This window comes from Corvus kubaryi, unplaced genomic scaffold (assembly GCF_017639235.1).
Source record: "Corvus kubaryi isolate FWS band 111438036 unplaced genomic scaffold, C.kubaryi_AGA036_p1.0 133, whole genome shotgun sequence".
NCBI classification, from domain to species: Eukaryota; Metazoa; Chordata; class Aves; order Passeriformes; family Corvidae; genus Corvus; species Corvus kubaryi.
Window position 1 is genome coordinate 26,547,181 of NW_024580667.1, and position 24,991 is coordinate 26,572,171.

At 39.7% G+C, this 24,991-nt stretch overlaps 1 protein-coding gene across 2 annotated transcripts in view; it reads left to right on the forward strand.

Moving 5' to 3' along the window:
- The window catches only part of RFX8 (regulatory factor X8), a 33,830-nt gene extending 10,454 nt beyond the window's left edge, over positions 1–23,376 (forward strand). The window contains exons 5-16 of one of the 2 annotated variants that reach the window (XM_042040310.1): positions 3,255–3,305; positions 4,779–4,842; positions 5,860–5,994; positions 6,074–6,151; positions 6,671–6,784; positions 7,430–7,580; positions 9,009–9,067; positions 12,206–12,362; positions 13,893–13,987; positions 15,138–15,252; positions 18,939–19,226; positions 23,032–23,376. In XM_042040310.1, the coding sequence (XP_041896244.1) occupies positions 3,255–3,305; positions 4,779–4,842; positions 5,860–5,994; positions 6,074–6,151; positions 6,671–6,784; positions 7,430–7,580; positions 9,009–9,067; positions 12,206–12,362; positions 13,893–13,987; positions 15,138–15,252; positions 18,939–19,226; positions 23,032–23,078 (1,354 nt within the window). In that variant the 3' untranslated portion in view covers positions 23,079–23,376. The remainder of the gene's footprint in view (positions 1–3,254; positions 3,306–4,778; positions 4,843–5,859; positions 5,995–6,073; positions 6,152–6,670; positions 6,785–7,429; positions 7,581–9,008; positions 9,068–12,205; positions 12,363–13,892; positions 13,988–15,137; positions 15,253–18,938; positions 19,227–23,031) is intronic. The other variant, XM_042040319.1, reaches the window with a different exon arrangement.
- The last annotated feature ends 1,615 nt before the right edge of the window (positions 23,377–24,991 follow it).

A 24,991-nucleotide genomic window follows, 5' to 3' on the forward strand; every position in this document is an offset into this window, starting at 1 on the left:
CAGGTAATGTTGCAGAAGTCCATAGAGCGACAAGGGTAAATGATGAGACAGGACAGAGGATCAGGTTCTGTAGACAATCAACTGGCAGTCTTGTTGTTTTGAGACTAAACAAATTATTCATAGGAAATTTGAGGCTGCTTTCCCATGACACCCTTACTGAAGTGATATCCTTCACTTCCTCTCTACCCAGTACAATCAGAATAGGCCTAAGGTTTGACATCCACAATGAGGAAAGGTCCTGTCTGCTGTTTAAGGAATATTGCAGGTCTCTGGCTAAGTCTCTGCTGGTCTTTCCTTTTCAAGGAAGGAAAGGTGTTTCCCTGCAGCATCACTTGAAAATAGCAATCTTGATGGGCATAAAAGAAAAGCTGATGGTTCCGGTCATGTGAGAGATAAGAGAAAACAGAATTATTTGAATTGTTGCTCTCTTTTCCTCCCAGTGTAGAAACATGAGGAAAAAATGCATAAAGTAGGAGGAACCAGAGAAGCAATGTTAGGTGAGTTTGGGGCAGGTGCAGAAAGAAGGACTTTAGCCACTGCTGGGAGACAGATGCACCACATATGCCAGCATAGCTTCTGTCTCTGGCCCTCCTCACGGAAATGAGCCATCTCCTTGGATGGGCTGGGGAACACCCTGTAGCTCATGCTTGACCATAGGGAAGATGCTGTGCTGGCTGCAGGCCTCCCCCTTCTTCTCCACCAGCTGCCAGAGGTGCCTGCCCAGACATCTACTCCTAAAAAACTGTATTTAATTTGACCAAGCCAAGGAATAGGATGTGCATTCCAGGGAAAGGGCTGATATCAACCAGCCACCTACTGATCTTGATATTGTTTCTTGAGATAAAGCTGTCCTATTGAGACAATTGGCATTCTTCAGTCTGGAGAAGAGAAGGCTCCACGGAGACCTTATAAGCACCTTCCAGTACCTAAAGAGGGCCAACAAGAGAGCTGGGGAAAGACTTTGTACAGGGGCGTTTAGGGATAGGACAAGGGGCAATGACTTGAAACTGAAAGAGGGTAGACTTAGATTGCGTATTAGGAAGAAATTCTTTACAGTGGGAGTAGTGAAGCACTGGAACAGGTTGCCCAGAGAAGCTGTGGATCCCCATCCTTGGAAGTGTTCAAGACCAGTTTGGATGGGGCTTTGAGCAACCTGGTCTATTGGAAGGTGTCACTGTCCACAGCAGTGAGGTTGGACTGGATAACCCTTGAAGGTCCCTTAGAAACCAAACTATTTTACGATTCTATGATTCTATAACTTTTCAGATTAAAATAAATTCAAAATATAAAGATTGTATTCAGAAAAAGATCATCTTTCTAATTGCAGTAGAAAAGTCCCATAACTACAAAATTATCTTGTCAAGATGTTTCCTTCATTTAAGACAATTTTAAGAAGACACTAAGCTGTTGAGTGAAGCCAGACAGCTGAAATTAGAGCTTCCACTCTAAATACGGCTACATCTCTGTCCCAAGCCACCATGTAGGCCCACAACACCTGGGCAGATGGGTGTCAGAATTACTTCTTAGTATCTCATAAAGCACAGCAGGAGAAAACAGAGAGAAAGCAGTAAAAAAGCACAAAACATGGCCAGAGAAGCATGAGTAGCAAAACTCTGAAAGAAATAATTAGGTCACATACTAGAAAAGCATCTGCTTCAACCAAGTAAGTGAGTTAGTTGCCATTTGTGTGGAGTTTTGTAAGTTCTTTGCAATTAAGTCATGAAGGAAATACCTCATCTTTACTGTCCTATCAGTAGGGTTCAGTACTTTTTGAAATCACTGTTAATTTTTCATTATCCAAGAAAACCGATAAAACCAGAAATGGAAAATTCTAGATTGTTTTTTACTTATAAAATTGAAATTTAGAAAAAGTTATTAAAACTTGAAGACTTTTTTACCTGCAAGAATAATTTTTTTCTCATACAAGTAATCATACGTATAAACACAGCAGGGTATGACCTATAACATCTCAGTTTTTGAGAGTGTAATCATGTGGAAATTTCCAAATCAGAGGGAAGATTTTTAATGTACCATTTCAGTGCAGTCCAGTGCCAGTTTGTTTTCCAGACCCCTCTAATGGGATATACTTCTCTGGCTTGTTGCCATTTCCCTCTGGCAGAGGCAGGGGGTATCTGTTTCAGTGGTGAAGGTGTCCTAAATAACTACTGCGCCCTCCCATGCCCGAATAAAGTCCAACATGCAGATGCTTTTTCTATCACACCCACCAGAGGGGAAAGTGGATCCCTGAGCCCAGCTGAGAGACCACAGCATCCATCTAGCCTGTGGGTTGGTGAAGAAGGGAATGGTTTCAAAACTATGAACCACTCTTTCTAATTCCTGAAAAGGCTATTTCTTGACCATGATAGACAGCAACTGATGTGGTGCTGGTAGTGAGGAACTAGGCTTCTGAAGGATCTGGCAGCTTGGAGCTATGCTTTTTGATGTCACAGGAATGGCAGCAAGATTATTATGATTTGCCTTTGAATACAAAGAAGGCGTTAGCAGTCTGATAGTTGGTGGGACTTCGGATGTGTCAGGGTTGGAACATATTCACCCAAGGAGTGATGAGGATGGTCTTACACAGCACCTGTGAATTGGTTCATTTAGAAATCTTCAGTTCTTTGAAGTTATGCGTACCACAGCTCTGATGATGGTGCTTATGAAAATAGTGTAAATATATGCAACTGTAGTCAATGAGGTCTCCAAATGTATTACAGACATGAGAAAATACGGTATTTACTGATTTGCATTACAATATGATGTGTTCCCTCTTAGAATGGGAGCTTTGAGGACAAGCTCTCCCTAAAATGGTACCCGGTCTGACTCAGAGTACAGCAGTGTTTAAAAAATGTCATTGAATTTTGGTTCTATAAGAGTTGCTTTTTTGATTCTAGTAATAGGCAAGGTTTAGGCTCCTGACTGTCTAGTGAAGCAAACCTATTCGTTTTTAATTTAAAAAAATTTATTTTGATTCTAGCAAATTAAATTTACTAATCTCTGTGTAATGTGACAGTCAACAGCATGCACATTCACCACCTTCCCTCCTTTCACTTTTCTTTTGTCCTTCCCATTTATGTCTCTGTTATTCTTTATTTCATCCCCATTCTTGTATTTCCCATTTTAGCTTTAGTTCCCACCCCATAGTATCACCCAAACTCTGCAAGAGAGATGGTGAAACTCCTTGTGATTTTGCTGTCACCCATTTTCTCTTTCTCCCACCCACCTCCTCTTTTGTGTGTTCCATCTTTACCCAGGCACTGCTCTCCGGGGGAAGTGAACATCTCTGATGTGCAGCCAAGCACCAGGTGAGTGCCAGCACCCTTTGCTAACAGTGGGAGCACATAGAACTGTTAGTGTTCTGTAGGTATTTGCACTCAACCATCAGTGAGCTCCTGGCTGGCTGCTGGGGCACAGAGGAACCCATGCAGCACTCCTTGTCTCTCCTCGACGTCCCTGTGTGAGGGGAGTGGGGAGCCAGTCTGCCGAGGGAACCAACACACTGGAGGCGAGCGATGCTGATACGTGTTGCCATAGTAGCAGCAGCAGAAGATACAGCTGGCCGCCTTCTCAGGGAGAGCAGGAGCTGGAAAATATTCATTAATTTTTTTTCACAGGGTTTAGAAATCTGCAGGAAGGATCTATTTGAAGGTGTTATGAAACATTTCTACTTACATGTGTTTGCCTTTGTCCAGTCACCACTTCTAAAATGTTTGGGGAAAGAGTCACCAGCACTACCAAACATACTCAGCACAAATGTTGTGCCCTGTCTTGGACAGCCAAATTAGTTGTTTCACTGGAGCACAGCCTTCATGGCACAGAGTAAGGCAGAGGAAAAGGTGGCAAGGGCCTGTCCTGTGGATGGCAAAGAGTGGAGAGGAAGCATTTTCACTGCTTGGAGTTTACAGGCAGATAAGTTGCTATATTTTGTTCTCTGTCCCTTCAGGACATATGGTGGTACCCTGCTCTGTAATACATCACAGCAGTGAAACCAAGTAGCCAGGATTTGATTAGATAGCCTGCCACCCTTCAAAACAGCCAAGTCCAACAGGACCCTTGAGTTTGAAATGCCTTCCTAGACAGTGAGCAAGTGTCAGCAGCAGATGGAGGCTTTACTGGAGACATCCAATTTTTGCAGCATGTCCCTTTTACTAGCAACATTGCCTCTCCCTCTGCTAGCATTAGCCTCAACAAAACAGGCAGGGAGAGAGCTAGGAGAAAGTACAGCAAGAAAGCAGCCTGTTGTGCCTGCTTTCAGCAACAAGCCAGTGGTCAAGCCTTTGCAGGTCCAGGTAAATTCTGTCTGTGTGGAACACCATGGCCAACTTGTAAAGTAAATGGGAAATAGTCAGAAACAAAATGCCATCTAAACTGATGTACGGTGCAGAAAATGTAGTAACGGTGAAGCCTAAGCACAGGGATTATTATGCTTTTGTTATTTTCATGTTTGTAATAGTTATTACCATTCCAAACAAAATGTAACTGCAAGTACAAACCCATGGTTCTGGTACAAGAAGTTCAAAGACATTGCACTGTTAAATCGTCAATTGTCATTAAAATGCATGTTTCAGTTTTATCTTAAATTCAGAAATTGGTCTCCAGATTTTCTAGAAAATCATGGGATTACCAAATGACAGAAAAGAGAGCGGGGTTTGTTTCCCAAATGCAATGCTCCAACCTAGTGCAGTCTATCCAATTTGAGCTGATTTTCTTACTAAATAGAGAACAAATCAGTGAGCTTTTGAATGTTTGGTTTTTTTCTGTTATATATTTTATCACAGTAGAAGTTCCTGGAGTTCTGAAAATGCAACTGATTACAAGAAGAATAGACAAAAGAAAGGAACAGTGAGTTTCAGATACATTAGACGTAACAAAATGTCGTAACAAAATGTCTATGTGTGTGTTTAATTATAACTGCTATCTAATATGTTCTGATGAAATACAGCTAGCCCATCTTCTTCAAAATAATCCTGTGTAATCTCACTACATTCTTACTTCTCCCACTCCTATTTTACCCATTAGCTAAATATTTTTGTCGTCTTAACGTCAGCTCAAATAATTTTGTCTGTACTAAAAGCGGAAATCGTGGCTGACAGATCAGGTTTTGAATATTAGGGGAGTCAGTGGGGCACAACCTTCCTTGCCTGAGGCCCACGGTAACAGACTTTCATGCTGTTGAGACAGCGCCTTTTCAACATGCTCAGAGTTTATTGGCATGAGAAGTATTTAAATACTAGGATATGATTAAGAAAAAAGAGCACAATCCCTGCCCACTGAAAAGGGCCAATGCAAAACTATCCTGTGGCAGTTCTCCCCTCAGCGAGCTGTCATGGGATGGCCTGACACCAGGCTTGTTGGATGTCAGCCAGCAGAGCATGAGCAACAAACTTACGTGGACCAAAGTGAGGAAAAAAGGAGAGGCTGGATGTCTGTCTTACATCTAGCAAGTGCTCAGGTGCAGTAATGAGTGCTGTGACAATGACAGCATTCATCGTCACAGCTGGGACATGTGCTGTCATCCCAACGGCACAGCCAACTATCTGCAGCCTTCTCCAAGGGGTTACAAGTGTGACACAGGTGCTATAGAAAATACATATGGAAGATATGTAGAGCATTAAATATTCATTGGTTTTGAAAAGAAATTCATGTACAGTTTAGGATTTAAATATTTAGGCAGTCCTGCTTGTTTCTTTCACCCGCCCCTATTTTCTAAAAAAAGACAAGCATTTCTCTAAAGACATGTATCTTATTATAAAATCATGTCCTACAATTTCAAGAAAATACTTAATACCTTCAACCAAACTGACAAGTTAATTGCAATCTTCTCTTTTTATTGTCCAAAATATATTCTTATCCATCAAGAGTAAGAATTTGCAGTATTATCCATCTGTCATTTATCTGAAGACTGAACAAGAGGCATTTCATTACCTTTCTCCTGATTTCAACCAGTTCTTCTTTGGAGAGCAAGCTCAAAGTGAAACATACCCTTATGAATTGGTACGTTTGAAGTATGTGGCCATAAAACAAGTCAGCTCTTTTCCTGTGAGATCATTTTGTATCCTCTTTTTGGTAACAGATTGCACTGCTTGCCAATGACTACTACAACTATTGTCAAGTTATCTTAGAAATGGTGAGAGAGACCAAGCTTGACAAGGTATGCCTCTTCTTTAATAACATTTACTCTGACAACAGCAAACAACTGTAAGGGTAAAATTGTGTCTGTGTAGCTTATTTACTTGATGGTTTGAGCTAAGGTAGATGATTTATGGACAAAAGGAGCATTCAGTCAAGTTACTTTAAAATTCTGAATTAACACAATATGCTCCAAGAATCTGAGTTTGTAAGCATATCCTGAGCCCTCCTGACACATCAATAAGTCTGAGCTGAGCACATAAAACATAGCCATGGACACATATCTTTAATTACATCCTCATATCCAGAGCACAATTCTTTCTTTCCTCTTTTGTACTCTGCCTGGTGAGGTTCACCTTGCTGCCACTCCCCACAGAACGCTTCCACTTACACTGGAGCCCAGCCAGGATGGGTCCAGGCAAAGAGTCCATCCCCATGGTCATTCCTTTGCTTCTGTGCATGTGTGTTGTCTTACTGAATTACACTTCACATTCCACGAGTGTAAAATCAGTGAAAATTCATAAAGGGCTTTGTGTGACAGGTGGAAGACTATATCATGTCATTCTGGACGTCTCTGCAGGCTGAAAAAATGGAACTGATGTGCTTGCCAGATGTGTGCCAGCTGTTAAAAAGCTATGATAGGTATCTATTCAAGGTACTGTACACACATTTGCTTGTTGTAATTATGCTATTACATGTTTGTGTCTTTTTGGTAGTTCTAAGGAGAAGGGCCCTCTCTTTCTTGTTTGCTGTACAATGGGAGTTTATTCCTCACCTCTATATTTTGGCTTCTTCTGAGACAGCCCAGTATGGGTTTTGAAAGGAACCAGTGGAATTTCAGATAGCTTCCATTTTGCTCCTATGTATTAATTTGAAAGTTCCTAATATCAGTGGAGTGTGCTGTTATAAATGTGGTCTGTGGTTCTGGCATGAGATTATGTGACTGAAATTTCAACTGATAATGGTTTTCCAGATTATGAGAGTCACTTTTCCCTTGAGAACACTACTGCATTTCTCAGTGACCTTCCACATAGAAATATGCAGTTTTCTGATAAAAATAATTTGCTTCTTATTTCCAGCAGGTCATTAAGTATTGTCTAGAAATTAATTCAGGAAGCAACATTTACTCTTAGGATCTTTTTCCTTCTGCGAAAAAAGGTAGCTTAGCTCTTGCTTAATTGTAAGAAAAAAATGAGCTTCTTTACACTTACATTTAAACTATCAATATAATTTCATTTCATGCTGCTGTAAATATCTGTGGTACACCAGTCACGTGCAGCAGCATGAATTTGTATTCTAGGAATTGGAGAACATCCTGCTTCCTGATTTCCTGGACGAGGTGCCTGCACAACACATAGACTCAATCCGATCATTCAGTGAAAATGTTAAATGTTGGATGCTTATTCCTTTGGGAGGTTTTCCATTACTGCTTCAAACATCCAAATCTAATGGTAGGTTTGAGTAAGAGAGATATTTTCCAAAATAATATTTGGTTAAACTGCAGAGAAGATTGTATTACAAAACTCTTAAATTATTTTAAAAAAATTTTTAGCTGATGTAATGTTGATAGTAGCAACTACTAGAGTTAGTTGGGATACAGTTAAAAATAAATGGTCTTAGATAATGTGTGAGAACAAATCTAAGCCAAAAGTATTCCCAATTCATGGTAAATTGAATTGAACTTAAGTCTTCTTACAGATCTGTCTCTTGCCATGATTGCTTTGGCTGTGTAGATGACCAATAATATGCAGCATGCCCTCTGAAACTCAGATATTATTCTCTCTTCCTCTTACAAGTGGCTTTACGCTGATAAGTTAATTAATGGCTGTAGCACAGGCCAATATAGAAGGAAAAAATCCATAGTTCCATAGGGAAAATATAACTGACATTAGAGGACGATTGGAAAAAATCTGTACTCTACAAAGCTATGTGTGTATGTGTGTGTTTGTAAATGTACACACACGCGTTTATTTATACCTTTAATGCTGAAGATTCCGACTAAAACCTCATGTTGCTCAGTTGCTCATTGAGTGAAGACCAATTCTGCAGCAGCAAAACAGAGCTCCTGTGTAGGCAAAAGATTTTATTAGGATTCATATGCTCAATACCACAGACAGACTTAATTTTGGCGTTTCTTACATTTGAATGCTTGACAGAGCAAACGTAGTAGTGTGTTTTGAGCATGTGCATGCATAGAAGTATACGTAATTAATCAGCTGTGACTCTATGTATATACATCCTGGTCTTTCTGGTTTGTACAAACATCACAGAAACAGAAATTTTCACTTGAAAATCGTTGTCTGTCTACAGAAGTTGCTTTATATTCAGTTTTCCTGCAACTGAGAAGCAGTTATTTATTTTATTCTGAAGCAGGGTATTCTTGGACCATGCTTTTCATAACTACATATAACACACTATAAACAGGAGAAAAGTAGAGCAAAAGAAACCAACTCCTATTAACAGTGCTGAAGAATTACAGATGCATAAAGGTGGAAACGTAAACTGTCTAAACAAAATACAGCAGGTTTAGATTTAACGTTGCTTTCATTCACCTGAAACCATACAATTAAAAGAGCATTAGTCTTAATTAGGAAGTATTAAATGTAAGAAAATATTGAAAGTCTTCTTCCTGTGCATCATGGATTAATAGATTCACAGTGAAGGAGAAGTGGTGAGCTGGGCAGCTTCTTGCAAGCTTTGAATGCAAGGGTGCCCAGCCCATCCCATAATGCTGGCTCCGTGCCCCTGCTGTGCCCTCCATTACCCTCCAAATCTCCCCGAGGGAACTACTTTCAAACTTAAAAGATCTGTCTTCATTTATGTATTTTAGACTGTAAAATATTAATGATGTGAAACACCTGCTTCTTCTTCTTTAACAGAAGCTGAAGAGTTTGTAAAAAGGCTCAGGAGACAGACAGACCTTTGCAACATGGTCAAGGTATGTTCCAGAATTCGTGGGAAAAAAAGCTGGGAATCTCATTCCTGCCAGCAGTTTGCACTGTTTTTGAAATGCTCCATTGTAGGACAAGAGCAGCAGCATGGATGTGCTTAACTGTACACTGACCATGCCCATCTCTTCCCACACTGTTAAGTATGCTGAGGGGACATTTTCCTCCCTCTGGATTCTTCTGAAAGCATCTGATATGTGGCTGATGGTACCCCACGGAGAGGAGAACACAGTAGTTGGAAGGGTCAGATGACAGTTTCCAGTATCTTTGCCCATCCATGCCAAAGTCAGTCAAGAGCACATGCTGGAGCATTCCCTCCATTGTTGTCCTTGGATGCTTCTGAATCCTTGGGTTTTGAGGTGGTCTGGGCTACAGCAGAAAAAGGAAGGTCACAAATAGGGAAGAAAGGAAAAGAGAACAGGAGGTATATTCTGTCCTTCAAACATGTACAAGATTTTCCCAACATGCCACCTGATTTCAATTGTTACTCAGATGGAAGAAGGGAAGCAGGGAGAAAACAAAGGAGGGAGGGAGGGAGGGAAGGACAGGAGGAACTGCAGCTTCTTGGACTACTAAACGTAGCTTTTCTTTATGGGAAAACTTCATCACCAGCAGCGTACAAAACACACCCCTCCTATTACTTTAAAAAGAAAAAATGAGTTTTTTAAAAAAAAAAAAGCACAAACATTCATAAGGATGTACAGGTGTCTACCCAAGAAAAAAGCTGATATCCATGAAGTGCTGAATGCTCACAGTTTCCATTTACTGCAGCAGCCCTTGAAGATACTAATACCTGAAAAGCTCAGATTTATGTGCTTCTAAGCAGAGCTTCTCATGCGTTGAAGAGCATGATCCAGCAAGATCATGAGTGTCACCTATTCCCAGACATTTGCACTTGGTTTGCATACTCGGACTTCAAATCATCCTTCTTGTGTTCAAGCCGTGATGTCAAAGGCCTGATTGTAGCTTTTTGAGTCTTTCCTTCCAGTTCTTAATGTGTGGAAAAGCTGCAGAGAGTCAAAATTGGATTTACACCCTCAAGATTTAGGGCAAGAGAATTGCAGCACTTGGGGGAAATTCTCTAGAAGAAGCCTCTGGGTGCACTACATCCCTTTTATACTGTTTAACCCACACAAATAGAACACAGAAGACCTGACAATCAGGGTTGAACTTATGCTTATAGCTCTCACAAGTAAATTATGTTCATACCTTCTGTAGAGCCTCTTCAAAATACAAGGGAATCGCAAAAGAGTTTCACTGTACTTGACATTTTGGGGTAGTGAGTTCCAAGGTTTAATTATTTGTTCTTTCTTTTATTATTTTAAAATTTCTATGCTTCCTGCAATTCTTCCCACAAACCTCCATCACATTCTTCCTCTGTTATTTTTCTCTGAAGGTGAAGTTTATCTCCTCTTCTCACACAGGAGTAATTTGATATTTCTAATCAATCTTCTCAGTTTTCTGTCTAAAATGCATCAGGAATTTCTACTAGAGACTGATGGTCAGAGCAGGCAAGAGTGCTCCTGATGAGAAGTGCTACAGAGGCACGGTGCAGCTGCAGCCTCTGAGCAGTGTAACCACACCATCCCTTGTAGAGTACTTCACAATAATTTAGCCATCTGGTAAGAAAGTAGGAACAATTTTGGCAGGGTCAGCATTCAAAAGAAAAAAAAAGTAACTTTCCCACCATGTGTAGATAAAGCAGGCTGACAGCTGCTACTACCTGGACATGCAGAAATAATTAGAGCACAAAAAGGTGCAAATTCCCTGCGAGAAAAGAATGTGAATATGATGCTTGTCATTTCCTGTGGCTGATTCCTGCCTCTGGTAAGCTGGATTTGAGTGTTGAGAGGGCTGGCTCTCAGTCATTTTAGAGAATCACGTTTAGTATGGTGAAATCCAATGGGTAAAGGGACCAGTCTAGTGTTGGGGCATGGAGTCAGGTACTAGCAGCCTACTGAAGATGCTGCCCTGGTAGTTCCCAGGCTTTGGGCTGTGTATTCTTGTTGCAGGCTCTTTTTATGTCACTGGAAACACCAAATAAGAAGAATGCCTTTGTCTTTAACTTAGACGAAGGAGATTGCTGAGTGAGAATTAGATTTGGTTTGGTATTTCAAAACAGTTAGCAGAGAGATGAAAAATAGCTATATTGGTAATTTTTGCAAAGAAATGGTCAGCTGCATTTGTTGCTGCTTGTGGGGTCATGTTAAGCACCTGGTGAATGAGATTTGTTAAAACATTTATGAATCCTGAAGTTTTTCAAAATTTTAGAAAACCTACTTTTCCTCTGAAAAGCCCAACTGGACAAGGATTATTCACAGAAAAGCCCAAAGTCCAAAAAAGGCTTTAGGATCTTACTGATTTCAGTATGGAAATGAGAGACTAAATGTATTTGTTAACAAAATTTAATGGATTCAGATTTTGTTTCCTTGACTGTTTTCATCATTTCATCAAGAATCTTAAGGAATATCGTGTGATATTAGCAACTAATTTTAAAAAGTGAAGAGACGATGATAAATACTAGTCTGAAAATTGTTTGCAATAGCTGTGTGAGTAATACCTTTTGGGACAAATATGAAGACATTCATTCACTAATGACTCATAAGCAGATAAATGGGATAAAATAGCAACTAATATTGTTTTAACTAATACCATATTTCTAATGTTAATTTTACTCTCTCGAAGGTTTTAGCAACTTGATAAAACTTGCCTTTGAATTAAATTGCAACATGAATTAAGGACAGATAACACTGAGGGAAAGCCATCCCTGTTACACCATTCCATGCTTTGGACAAAATACCATTATTTAGTGTAATTATAATAACTCTAGGCAAAGCCAATTGCCCAGGCAATTGCCCAGATAATTCAAGTATGTTAACCTCGTCTGCTCCATCACAGATGACATAGAGCGTCATTGAAAAGAATGTCTCCCAGAACAAAAACTCTCTTGAAGACAACTTCAGATTTATCTCCTTTGATCCTATACCCCCCCCAACATCCAGTTTGGAGACTGGTCATAGGAAGTCTTGTACTGAATAAGGGAAGCTTTCCTTTTTCAATTCCCTTATTTGGCTGAGTTAAGGGTTTGAGAAAATGAAAGGCATTAACTGTTTTTTTATTCTCTACAGACAGTGAGGGCACTCTTGAAAAACAACAGCACAGTCACTGTTCTGAGATCAGGCTTGCATGCCATCTTCAATGAGAAATCTCTGGATGTGACTAAAGACCTCTTTCAAGAGAAGTTTAGGAATCCAAAGAAGCGGCAGAAAAACATACAATTAAAATGTAATTAATTTCTGCTATTTATTGTCTTTTCTCTTAAGCACTTGCTTGTCATTGTTAAAGGTCCAGCATTTCCTCTTGTTTATTTATGACATCTGCCCTACCGGGAATCACTGTCTTCCTGTAACCTGAAGGGCTAGAAAAGAGCCAATAAAATTGAGACTGGAGCATGGGATATTATCCTCCTAACTTTAAAGGTTAAGAATTAAAGGCTTTTGGTTCTGACTTTCTTAAAGCTTTTTGTGACATCAGGAGTGGGGTCTGTGTTACTGAATTATGTATCTCCTAGAAGAAGGTTGACAAGGGATGTTTTTTTATTGTTTCTTTTGACAGAAAAGATGTTTTCAATCATTGCGTTTTCCTGTTTTTAGTTGAAGCACACAAAATCATTTATTGTGGCTGGATTTTAAAACACCGTATGCTGAACTGGACAAAACCTTTTAGTGTTCGTGTCCTTTTGCTGTATTGCGACCTGTGGGATCAATGTTGTGCTGTAAACAGCAAAGTACACAGTTTGTATGCAGCCGTGACATAATGCATTTGACACCCTAATGAAAAGGAATAGAAAAATAATGGCAACATAATTTTTAGATTAATGGTCTGCCATTTAAAATATTAGCAAGAGATGGGCAAGTTGGACTAGGCTGTGCACAGAACTAACAGGGGGAGCCTCAGCTCTTTCTTCCAGGTCCATCATCAACTCACGCACTGACAAGGGATTTGTCACACACTTTCTGTGACTGCTTTCAGTAGGAGTAATAACTTGCCTGCTTCACAGAACCATCAGGGGAACCATTTCAATAATATGTGTACATACTAAAACCAAAACCACTGCATAGAACACTTTTTACATTTTTCCATTGTATTATCAATGTTCTTAGTCTTTTCGAGGTGGATTTGTTGCATTCTCTGTTTTCATTGCTTTTCCAAACTGTCATTTATAATAAGAAAGGTTTCACAGAATTTATCCATATGCTTTCTTGAAGGAAGATGTTTCAATTAGAAGGGTATAAATTCAGGGAGGTGCAATTTACCTTTTGGCATTGGGTGGTAGTTGCCAGACTTTTGCAGGAACAATTGCACTGATATGTGGCAACATTATCCATATTTCTGTTGGTCCACAGAATATTCTGCATTTTCTGTTATTGTTTTAAAATTTTTTTTCCCTTCAACAAACAGACCAAGGTTATTTTTTTTTCCTCAACCACATAAAATCTCAGATACGTAAGTTAGCATTGCCTATAACCAAATTTCAGCTTTTTCATTGGAACTGCTTTTTCTTGCCACCTTTGCCATCATGATTAGGTCAGCCCAGTCACACTGGAAATGGACATAAACATGAATTCTGACTGATTTCAAAGTAGGGTACTATTCCTCACTAAAGAAATGGTATATTAATCAAAATGCTAGAAGCAGATGTCTTAATCTATTTTAAGGTAAAGATAAAAAAAAAAAAAAGCTTAAAATTGCAGAAAAAAACCCAAAAGGCAAACCAATCAATTCAAGTAATGATCTCCCTTCTGTATTTCACAGGTTTGAAAAACTTCATTTCTTCACTCACATCTTCCACAGATATTCGGGATCTCCTGAGCTGTTTGTCTTCAGATCTCCAGACTTTTGTTATTAAGGTATAAAATTAATCATTTCTGAATACAAAGACCGATCACATCACTTATCCTGATACATCCTGACTGTCACTAGTCTGCAGGAGCTACATTGCACACTAGCAACCTGACCAGACTGCAGATTTGCATAAATACAATTTATGCATGCTGTGGAAAAAGGGAGAATTAATTGGCATACAAAAATTCCATCTGTGCAAACAACTACAAGCATATTTCTGTGCATAGATCCACTCAAGTGGTTTCAGTATCTGCTCTCATTTCATAGGCACATTATCACAGCCCCTGATAAACCAAAATTCCTAAGTAATATGTTGATATAAATGAAGAGAGCACTTCATGGCTCCTTACATCCTCAATTCACCAAACTTGACTTTTAGCAAGTACCAAGAATTTCTACTACGAAGTCTCTAGCTCTTGTGAAAGATTCAAGTATGACCATCCTCACACATGCACCTTTCAATAGATTACCAACTCTACCGCCCCTCTACCTTCACTGATTCACAGTTTGTGTCACCGTGTTGGTACTGCTGCATTTGGTTGGTTGCCACAACAATTAACTTGGGTTTGGGTGGTACTTAGAGTTTGGGGTTTTTTTCTCCTTTCTGAAGAAGCAGAGTAAACTCTATCTACTTGTCTTAATTATTTACTCTTATTTTTTTCTTTTTAAATGAAGAATAGTACTTTACAATTCTATGATGCCTTCATCTCATATAACCCCCAGCTATCTCATGGGATGGTATAGAGGAGATAGAGCGGGACTTTCCCTGGGAGTCAACAGTTATAGGGCATAAGGCAGTAGACACTAGTTACAGCAAAGAAAATTTCCAATAGATACAAAGAAAAAAAATTACCATTAGAGTAGTTATGCATAGGAAGAGGTTACCTAGAAAGGCTGTGGAATCTTTATCCAGAAGATATTCAGCACTTGGTTGGACAAGGCTTGAACTAAGCTGGCCATGCTTTGGACAAGAGATCGGAATAGATAATATCCAAAGATCTCTTTCAACCTAAGATATTTTAGGATTCTAATAGAAAAAAAGCTTGTTGCTTTTTTCACCTTTGTATGTGGTTTGCACAGGGAAATAGTCTGCCACACAATATGGAATTCTTTTAACCAACTTTATCATAAACCAATTTTTTTCTTTGTCTGCAGCCAAGCAAGAGTAAAGAGGCATTTAAAGAGCAGGCATCAGATTTCATGTTGAAATGGAACCTCCTACTGAGCAATGTAGGCAAGATTCTGACCATCAACAGGACAGACAGTTTTGGTAAATAGGATCTTTGTGACTCTAATTTGATATGCCCCATTTTGACCTGAGATGGCAGAGGCAACAGATCCAAAAGAACCTAAAGCGGCCAACGAGAGCTGGTGATGTAGTGACAGGACAACAGGGAATGGCTTTAAACTGAAAAAGAGCATGTATAGATTGGATATTCTGAAGAAATTCTTTGCTATGATGGTGGTGAGGCACTGGAACAGGTCGCCCAGAGAACCTGTAGATGCCCCATCCTTGGAAATGTTTAAGGCCGGGTTGGATGGGGCCTTGAGCAACCTTTGGAAGGTGTATGGCAGGGGGTTGGCACTAGATGGTCTTTAAGGTCCCTTCCAACACAAACCATTCTGTGTTTCTGTGATTCTATGACTTTAACTGACATAAATTCATGCAACATTTAATAGAGTCATCCCTTCTTCCTACTCCTTTCCTTCTATCACCATTCTCCTGATGATGTGGCTAGAAAGGTCAGGGAAATTAAATTATTCGTTTTTGACCAAACCAGTTCCCTGAGCAAAACGCTAGGATGAGCAGGAGCGAGGAGAGTAGGAGCACGCAGCTGTAGACGGCAGGAAAGCCAGGACTCCCTCTTTTGGCAGAAGTTGTAGCTTGTCTGTGGGGAAACAGGGAACAGCAGCCTGAGGTGAGAGCTTCTGCTTTTCCTCCTACGAGAGCTGCACACCACAGCAGAATGGTTTGATGGAGATCTGGGGCCACATATATTCCAAACCATAAACATTCCAGACCTCTCAAGTGATAGCTCCAAGGCCTCCAGATTCTTTCTGTGTAATACGGCCAGAGAAGAGCCACTGCAATAACTAGTTGCCAAAAAGGCAGTTAGTTCCTCTAGAGATATATGCTCCTTTTCCTTATGGCTTACACTGACCTAAGTGCGTGCCTAGCCAGCAGTAAACCTGTCGAAGGTATTAAACTGACTGAAAAATAAGTCGCTTCTTTAGCTGGGTTAGTTTTCTCTCCATTCTAGGGCTCTGAGCTGTCAAACATCAAATCCATCATACACCAGTGCAAGGATGGAGAAGGAAAGGAACTGTGCAGTTGTGTTCCCTCACGAGGCTTGAAGTGATACAAACACACCTTAAACCAGTCCAGTCTCTACCCTAACTGCCTTTCTCTTCACTTGTAACACCTTGCAGAAGTGCAATTTCTGCAGAAATATACCGTCTCCTGTGAGTTGCATCTAATCCCAAACTGTATGAAATGCCTTTTAGATTTTCAAAGGAGCACCTTCATATTTTTAACTCTTCTACTGGATGCAGCTTCATACAAATAGCCAAAGAAAACCTCATTATCTTCTTTGAAATGCCCCTTCAAAACCGTACTTTCATATGTTTGCTATAAATACATAACAAAGGGGTATATTGCCTTTTGTGTTCTTGAGTATTCTTATCCCATTAATGCCTGTGCTTGTGCATGTATGAACATACCTTTCTTCTTCATCAAGCTGCTACCTTTTGCCTTCTATTTACTTTGTAAACTGTCTGGAGCGGGATCAGAGTTTTGTTCTGTGTCTGCAGGGAACGCAGCGTGGTAGGGTCCCTTCTCCATCACCTGCTGCGTCACAGTAATAGTAAAATAATTAGTCCTTTCTCTGCAGAGGAGTTCTGCACAAAACTCTCCAATGTTACATCCAATATTTTTGGCAATGAATAAATAGAGAATGGATTCCAAGAACTGTACTGGAAGCAAAATGTTTATTGAAATCCCCCATGATAATGAAATCCTTTTCCCACTTTCCATCACAAGAAGAGTTTAAGGAATTGCCTCCCTGTTCTGCGGTTGTGTTGATGGATGGGATACAATGCATGGAGCATATCTCTTGGTCTGCTGAGACTTCATTAAACTAATTACAATTAAATTTTCACCAAATTTATGACATTTTTCCTACTATACTTCAATAACACTAAAACTGAATTTATTCTCAAATATGACAGTTAAAAATATTTTTTAATATTTTGCTGTGATGCTTCGATAATTTGATCATTATTATCTTCTTTCTTTACTCTTAAGATGTTGGGTTATTTGATCTATCAATGTCCCTTTTTTTGCATGTTTCTATTCCTTTAGGATACTGAATTTTAGCAGACAGGCTGAAGCATTGCTGTTAACAAGCCATCTGGTGTAAAAGTTCTGTACTCGGGATCATTGCTTTCCAGAAATTTCTTAAATCTCAGCATTTCTTCAAAATATGAACTATGTAGCATCCACACACAGGAAACACAATTATGTAGGGAAATGTGTGTCATGTTAATGCAGTGTTTCTGCCCCCAAAATAAACTAAATACCAGTAACCAAAATTAATCTGACTTGATCTCTTGCCTTCTAGCTTGCCACATCCAGCACACATAATAGACTGGTATACTTAACCTCTGAATTTAGGACTGATTTTTACCCTTTTCCAGCCCAGCCTCCATCTGAGTGATGCCCAAGTGAGGTTGGAGGAACCCTGCAGTTACCCCTGCTGTAAGGCAGCAGGGAGCAAGTGTGTTACAGCAGTGAGGGCTAATGGGACCTCTACAGCTCCTTCAGCTCCGTCTCCTTTCCGGAAAATGTGCCTCTACATATCTCCCTCACAGAGTTTCATGTCAGCTCACACCTCTGTTTCCTTACTGGTCTACCTTCCAAGGCATTCAGGGATGCATTGTCAAGCCATGGGGACTGAGCAGTGAGCTGTGCATTCCTCTTCTGCAAGCAAGTTGCTTCAACCTAGTCCCTGTTGAGAACTGTGTTTCTCTGTATTATCCCAAGGGACAACTGGAGTGGTAGCTTTGGTTTCATGCTTACTCTTAGAGCATATATCGAAAACACCTGTAAGACTGTTAGAAACACTGTTGGACTACTAGTAACAAATCTATATATTTTCAACTCCATCTATAAAAATCCCTTTCCTTGCTCCACAGGTAAACAAGTACTTCCCCCTACTTTCCTATAGTTTAAAGATCCTCAAGAGGATGAACAGCAGAAGCAGCAGCTTCTCACACATATATAACATCAAAAGAGAGTATTTTTCATTTTTAAAGCTCTGTAAACTGTGGTCATTCATATAAATTGTGATATCTCCTTGTTGATGTACATATAAACTGGTTTGTGGGATGCAGAGGTTATAAATTGCTCAGTGAATTCCTATGCAGATTTATGGTGTGGAAGAAGATCTACTTTTTACTGTAAGGGCTTTCAACCAAAGTATGATTCAAAAGTCAGTGAATCTCTCTTGGCTTTTATCAGTTATGGTCCAAGCTGCAAGGTGGGCCATTTAATGTCATAGATACAACACATACAGACGTCTGTAGGAGGTTTTGCTTGGGAAGAGGTGGAATGATTTACCTGTCTGAGGGGAGAATGGGGATGATATGTAGTTATTGATAAGCCTTGTAGTAGAAGTGAATGTGGGGGAAGAACTTGAACAGGAAAGTGAATGAACACAACTTTCCTCTCTAGTTAAATAAGGGAAAAAAATTTTGTTTATGTTTAAAAGTTGCGTTGGTGCCTACTTTTCTGGGCTATTTGGATGTACATAATTTAGTAGGTACTGTCTGATGAGTGCTGGTCCATTACTTTGTCTAGCCTATTACTACAATGAAGTCCTTCCAAAAAATAATACATTGTAAAGATAAGCAAATGAAGAGGTTGTGATAATTATCTTTGTTTTTGTTTAAACCTAGGATCCTGGCTTTTGTTGAATATGCTACTTGTTGATTTTGCGGCTCACATTTTCCAGTCCTATATAGAAGAGGAGAAGGAAGAGGGAAATTCCTTGGTTGCAAGGCAAAATGAGGTCCCTCTTCTGTGTATTTATGAGCCCAGCCATCTCTCAGCTTGTTTTGCAGAGGAAGAACCTCAAGCTAATGCTCAACAGACAGCTCTTGTGATGCAGAACCAGAATAACTTCGGATTAAGCAATGTTTTCCAGAGTTCTGAGTTGTTTGGTGAGCACCTCCACTGTCAGCAAGGTGAAATTAACATTAACTTAAAAGAAAATGGTGGGGAAAAAAGTTATAAATTAGGACCAGTTGGAAGATGTATGGCTGATTGGGGTTTTTTATGCATGTAAAGTACAACTAACGAAATCCAGGTTTGCATGGAGCTGTGTCCAATGTCGCTGAAACCTCAAGCCACAAAGCATCGTCTACATCCTGCCCCCACCCCATGATCCTATCAAGGGATTGTAATCTCAACATCACCCACCTCCCCAGCACCACAGGTTCCTGATTCTTTCCTTAGGTTTCCAGCAGACCTCTGGAGCTCCTTCTGATTCCTCAAGTGTTGTCTAAGGAAGAGCAGTGCTGTTCTGGTGGGCTGCAAGCAGGCCATCTGCTAGCTGACAAACAGACTGCATGTATTCATTGATCAAAAAAGAGAGGGCATGGTGTGGTCTTTCCTCACTGTTGGAAGTGCTGAGAGGCTCTCTTCCCTCCACTTACCTGTTACTTTTATCAAAATATATGAAATATCTTCAGAAATAGGAAATCCTTGAGATTTCTCTGCTCCACCAGCTTTTCTTGCAGTCAGTCCACTGCTCCAAACTTACCAGCATAAGGTGTGACATGCAGGTAGAAAACGAGATAGACTCTAAGTCTTCTAGAACACAAGGCTAAAATACAAGAACACACGGGGACATGGATCAAGCCTCTGTGGTTAATGCAAATGATGAATTAGACATTCAGCTGTTTTCATATTTCTCTTCCATGCAGTAAGAGCACTTGTCTTATATCTCAGAGTACATGGTGTTTTCCATAAAACTGTGAAAGACAAATGTTAAAGGCACCAAAACTCACAGAGAAAAATTATATTTTGGGGGTGACACTACTATAGTTATTTTACTCCCAAGAGGTATTCAGTTTCCATACACTTCCACAGGAGTGGAAATTGACTGTTTTAAAAACATCTTTATTAGTTATAAAGACGTTTAGGGGACCCTGATTTTTTTTTCTAATGTAGTTCAGCAAAGAAAATTGGAGGGGAGAAAGCAGGCACACAGGGGGCAAACCAAGAATGATTTGTACATGCAATGGCCATGTTTGACAGATTTTGTTATTTTTCAAATGTGGAATATTGACCCATCCTGCCATACCACCTTTATGTCAAAACGTAAACTGCGCTGGGTGCTGATAATTTGCAGGAGACCTCTAATCACTGATGGTCAGAAACAAGGAAATAAACCTCTAGAAATTTTATTCAATATCTGCCCATTTCCTGTGCTCCTCACTGTGCTGCCTTTTGTATGACCTATGCCCATTGCAATGGTTTCTGCAGGGGTCATCAGACAAGGACTTGGTCTGTGTAAGTGATGCGCTTATAAATGTGCCTATCAGTTTTGCATTTTTTGTACCTGATCGCAAGAACAGAGCAAGGCTGATTAGAGTGAGGGATGAGGAATCACCCCTTTCAGAATAACAGGGAAAGGGTGTAAAATGTGAAAGGAGAAGTATGAGGACTTAAGGTGTGGAGGAGAGAAGGACACAGCAAATGGTTGAGAAAGTGTAGAAGTTTAGAGATTAAAGAATCCAACAGATGGTGGGTTCTACCAGTCTATGTGCAAGATTCTGACAACTGGGATGAAAAGGAGATTCTAGTAAGCGCCTGTTAAGTTGTGGTTCAAGTGCTTACAGTTTGTGATGGGAGTTGAAAAACTTGAATCTGCAGCTCAAAAGGGCTTCAGGAGCTGTGAGAGGGTGAGTGAGTACTTCTGCCCACTCATCTTCTTCAGATGGGTGATGAGGTAGCTCCCACCTCAACCATTGCAGATTCTTTCTTTTGTATATCAACACTGATGACACAGGTTTCTGAAAAACACAGTTGCCAAAAGCATCTCTATCACTCACTGCTTTGTTTGTATTGTCATCTCTGTAGATCCTCTGACAAGATTCCCACTGCACAAGGATTTTTGTTCTGTGACTTTTGACCACCAAAAATCATCATCATGCTTCCAAGGAGCCATCTGTCCCTGCTCTTGACTAATCCCCTTTTGGCCACAGCCCATTCTGTTGGGTATCTAAACCCTCAGCAGCCATAGCAGCATCCACCAGCCACACTGCTGTTTCCTGGACCACATTTCTGCTGCCTGACATATTGCTCAGGTTTATTTCATAATTTTTGCTTTTAATTCCTTCACCTCAGGCAGGCTTGGCAGCTTTCTGCAACCCAGTGCCTTTCATCAGTTCCCATTCTCCACTCCATCCGTTGCCAGCACCACCCAACCTCCATAGCTTTTTAATCTTGTCCCACAAGGCATTTCTATGCCTTCTCTACAGCCTGTTATGCTGTGGAAAAAAAAATCTGTTCATAGCACCTCCACACTCAGCTCTTTGAAATTAGTGCTAACCACTCAGTCTTGCTATGAAACCCTGGAAAAATATGAGGGAGGACTGGTAAAAGAAATCAGAAAAGAATCTCCCAACTTTACCCTGACAGCAGCAGCACCAATATGTGTGGCTTAGCAGATCCCTTCGTGATCTTTTAGTTGTCACCTTCATTCTTCCTCTTCCTTCCCCATCTGTTTCTGGTCTTCCATTCCGAGTTGATGCTGAATATAAATTAGACTTCTCAGCAGAGAGACCATTTTTTTTCCATTTATTTTGAACAGTGCAGTACATTCATGAATGTTATCTTTAAATATATCTTAAATAGTTAATACATAGAGTCAATAAATAGAGTTAATACTCTTGAAGACAGAATACATTCTGAATTGGCGGGATCTCCCAAAGAAAACATTAGTTTTATACAAAAAAATATAGAGGGCAAGGAGCGAGACAGTAGAAGATTTGTACACACCGGCTTAGCGGGGAAGTGTGGCAGATAAAATGCTATAGAGCCAAACACACATAGTATGAACTCAGAATCAATGAAACTGGTGGCAGTAACAGAGATGCTCTGAACAAGCTGTAATCTATTAAAGTGCAGCTCAGAGAGCATTGGCCAGATCTTTATTCCCTATCATGGAGCTTGCAGTTGCTTTCTCTCAGCATGAATAGCATTTTTTCATCTAGAAAATCCCATTCTAGGCTTCTGCTTTTTGTTCACTTGTTACCAAATTAAAATCCTATTAAACTGCACACCTGCAGTGGGTTTATCTTCAGAACACTGTGCTGTAGCTTTTAATCCAATTCCACACCTTCATAACATACAATATACTGCAAATCAGGGCACAAAGAGACTGAGGATATGCTATTCCTAGCTCTGTTGGCAGAGAGCAAATCAAACACTTTGATTTGTTAAAAGGAGAGAAAAAAATAGGACACAGTTAACTACTTGACTTATAGGAATGGTAAGTGTTCATCTGAGGCATCTGTATAAACCAGGATACAGAGATCAAGTGAAATCATTAACTAAAATGATCCAAAAATGAGAGCAAAATCATGACCCTGATTGAATTCAGTGTCAAAACTTCTGCTGATTTTAAGAAAGCCAGAATTTCAGCATGAAAAAGCAGTCCCCATCAGGAGAGAGACAGGCTGAGACTATTTGTTTTGAAAATGAAGAGAAGGGCTTACAGCTGACACACAGAGTCTGAGAAGAGTGAATGATATATTCAAAGTGGATATGCTCTTCTGTCAGACCTTTGCCATCCTACGATGATCCCCAATGTGTGCTTCCTCTTGTTGGGTTTATTTGATGTAAATAATGCTGGGTATCTATAAAATACCTCAGGTTCAGCAAGTAAGAATAGAGAAGGTTTTTTTGTTCAATGAAGGGAGAAACAAATGATTTACAATTCCTACAGTCAAAACATTTCCATATTTCTTTTCTAATTTTCAGCACATCCAGGTAATCTAGGAAGAGAAAATTATTATATCATGTACTAAGTTGGATCTTCAAGTTGGAAAGGAAACATTTCCTACTCAAAAAGATGAACTGCTATTTCTTTGCCTCCAATAAACAGCAAATCTTCAGAGAAAACCATCCTGACTATAGCATTCTATATGCTACACCATTCTTACTTTTTGATAAAACTTTGAGAAATACTGTTTTCATTCTCTTTAACTTAAGATCTTTTTTTTTGAAAATACTAAATGAAAAACTGGGCTAGCAATACAGTTATTTTAAGCTGTCATGTGATTTGATTTAGACTGCTTGAATAAATCTTCAGAAGATAAAGGTGAACTACTTGTGGTTTGGTTTTATGTATTTCTTGTATTTTCCTGTTGTCAGTAAAGCTGAAGACCTACCTGAGGTAATAATGGTAAATTTATCTGGGAGCTACAGCATAACTGAATGACTCTTTGTTAATGCTGCTTTGTGTCTACGGTGTTTAATTTAAAATTTATATTTATTGAATATAAAACCTAGCACTAATTCCTGTTTTAAGAAATTCCTGCTTTGTTTCCCATTTCTGCAGGATACAAGATTCAATATCTCACATATAATTCTATTAATTGAAACAAAATAGGCTTTATATAACGTTACTATTTTATTATGTTCAAAACTAGGTTGTTTGAACTTGTTCGGTAAGTAAAGTACAAGCAAAGACATTTATGAAGAGAAACCCTGGCATAAATTCATATAAAATAGTAAATACAAATGATGAGATTTATATCTTGCATGCATCAGATTGTGTGAGGAAATTCCCTGAAACACCAGGGAAATGGGGGGTTTAACTATTTTTGAAGAGCATGCCTGCAATGAGTTGTCTGTGCCTGGTTGCTATTTCAAGAAGGGACAACTGCTTCGATATTTTAAGAAGGGACATATCCTGAGTCAGAGAAAAGCACTTCTCAGGAGCTTGGGAAGCTTTCACTCATTTTGGGCTTGGAAATCTACATTGGTTTTCCGCTTTCATCTCCCTTCTTCTGCCTCAGCTCAAGCACTGAAGCGGGAATCAATTGTCAAAAGTGTGGTATTGCAGTAGACGTCACAGGGCCATGTGCTAAAGGAAAAGGTAGTCATATATTCAATTCTGCAGAGAAGAGTAAGTGTTTGGTGACAAAATTACATTTTCTTAGGAAGTATCTTCACAATCAGAAAAATTGATTTGGGTCTTTAGGCCTATTATACCCATTTCCACTATTCTTCAGGTTTTTATGGTGAAGATGAAAAAAAAAATGGAACAGGGAGTCTAGGAAAAAATATAAGCTAAAAATACTCAGTGTTCTCCATTCCACTTTTATTTATAAGAGTTTAGATTCTACATTAGATATACCTATTCTCATTGCACAATTAAGCAGAAGTTGTAGCAGTAGACTGATCTTGGAATCTGTTCTTCACAGCTATGAAAAAGATCTGTTAAATGTACCTGAGAACTTTCTGACAGGCAAAGGCTTCTGTGAGATTCATCCCTCCCTGTCTCCTATTGAACCTGTGTTCCTTAAATAATTTGCATGAATGCAGTGGAAGTTAACAAGCATATGTTTTAAAGAATTACAACTTTGCATTGCCACAGTGAAGGGGTCTACTGCCAAGAAAGGAACTGGACGCCCACGTGCCTTTATTAAATTGGGCTACTGATATAAACTCATATACATGCAAATCTTTGCCTAATTACAACCTCGCCTGGAAAACGTTTAATAGCAGCTCCATTATTTGCATATCAAAACACATCCTTGCGAGCACCAGACTAATGCTGCCTGTCACTTCGGACTTCGGGTCTTGCTGTGACTTGACCCCAGTGCCCAAACGTAGCTTCCCCTGCAACAGGAGAGTTCACATGGACACTCGCCCTCGTGGATTCTCTCTTTCTTAATAAACTGAGAGGTCGCACCGCCTCCGCCCGGACAGCTCC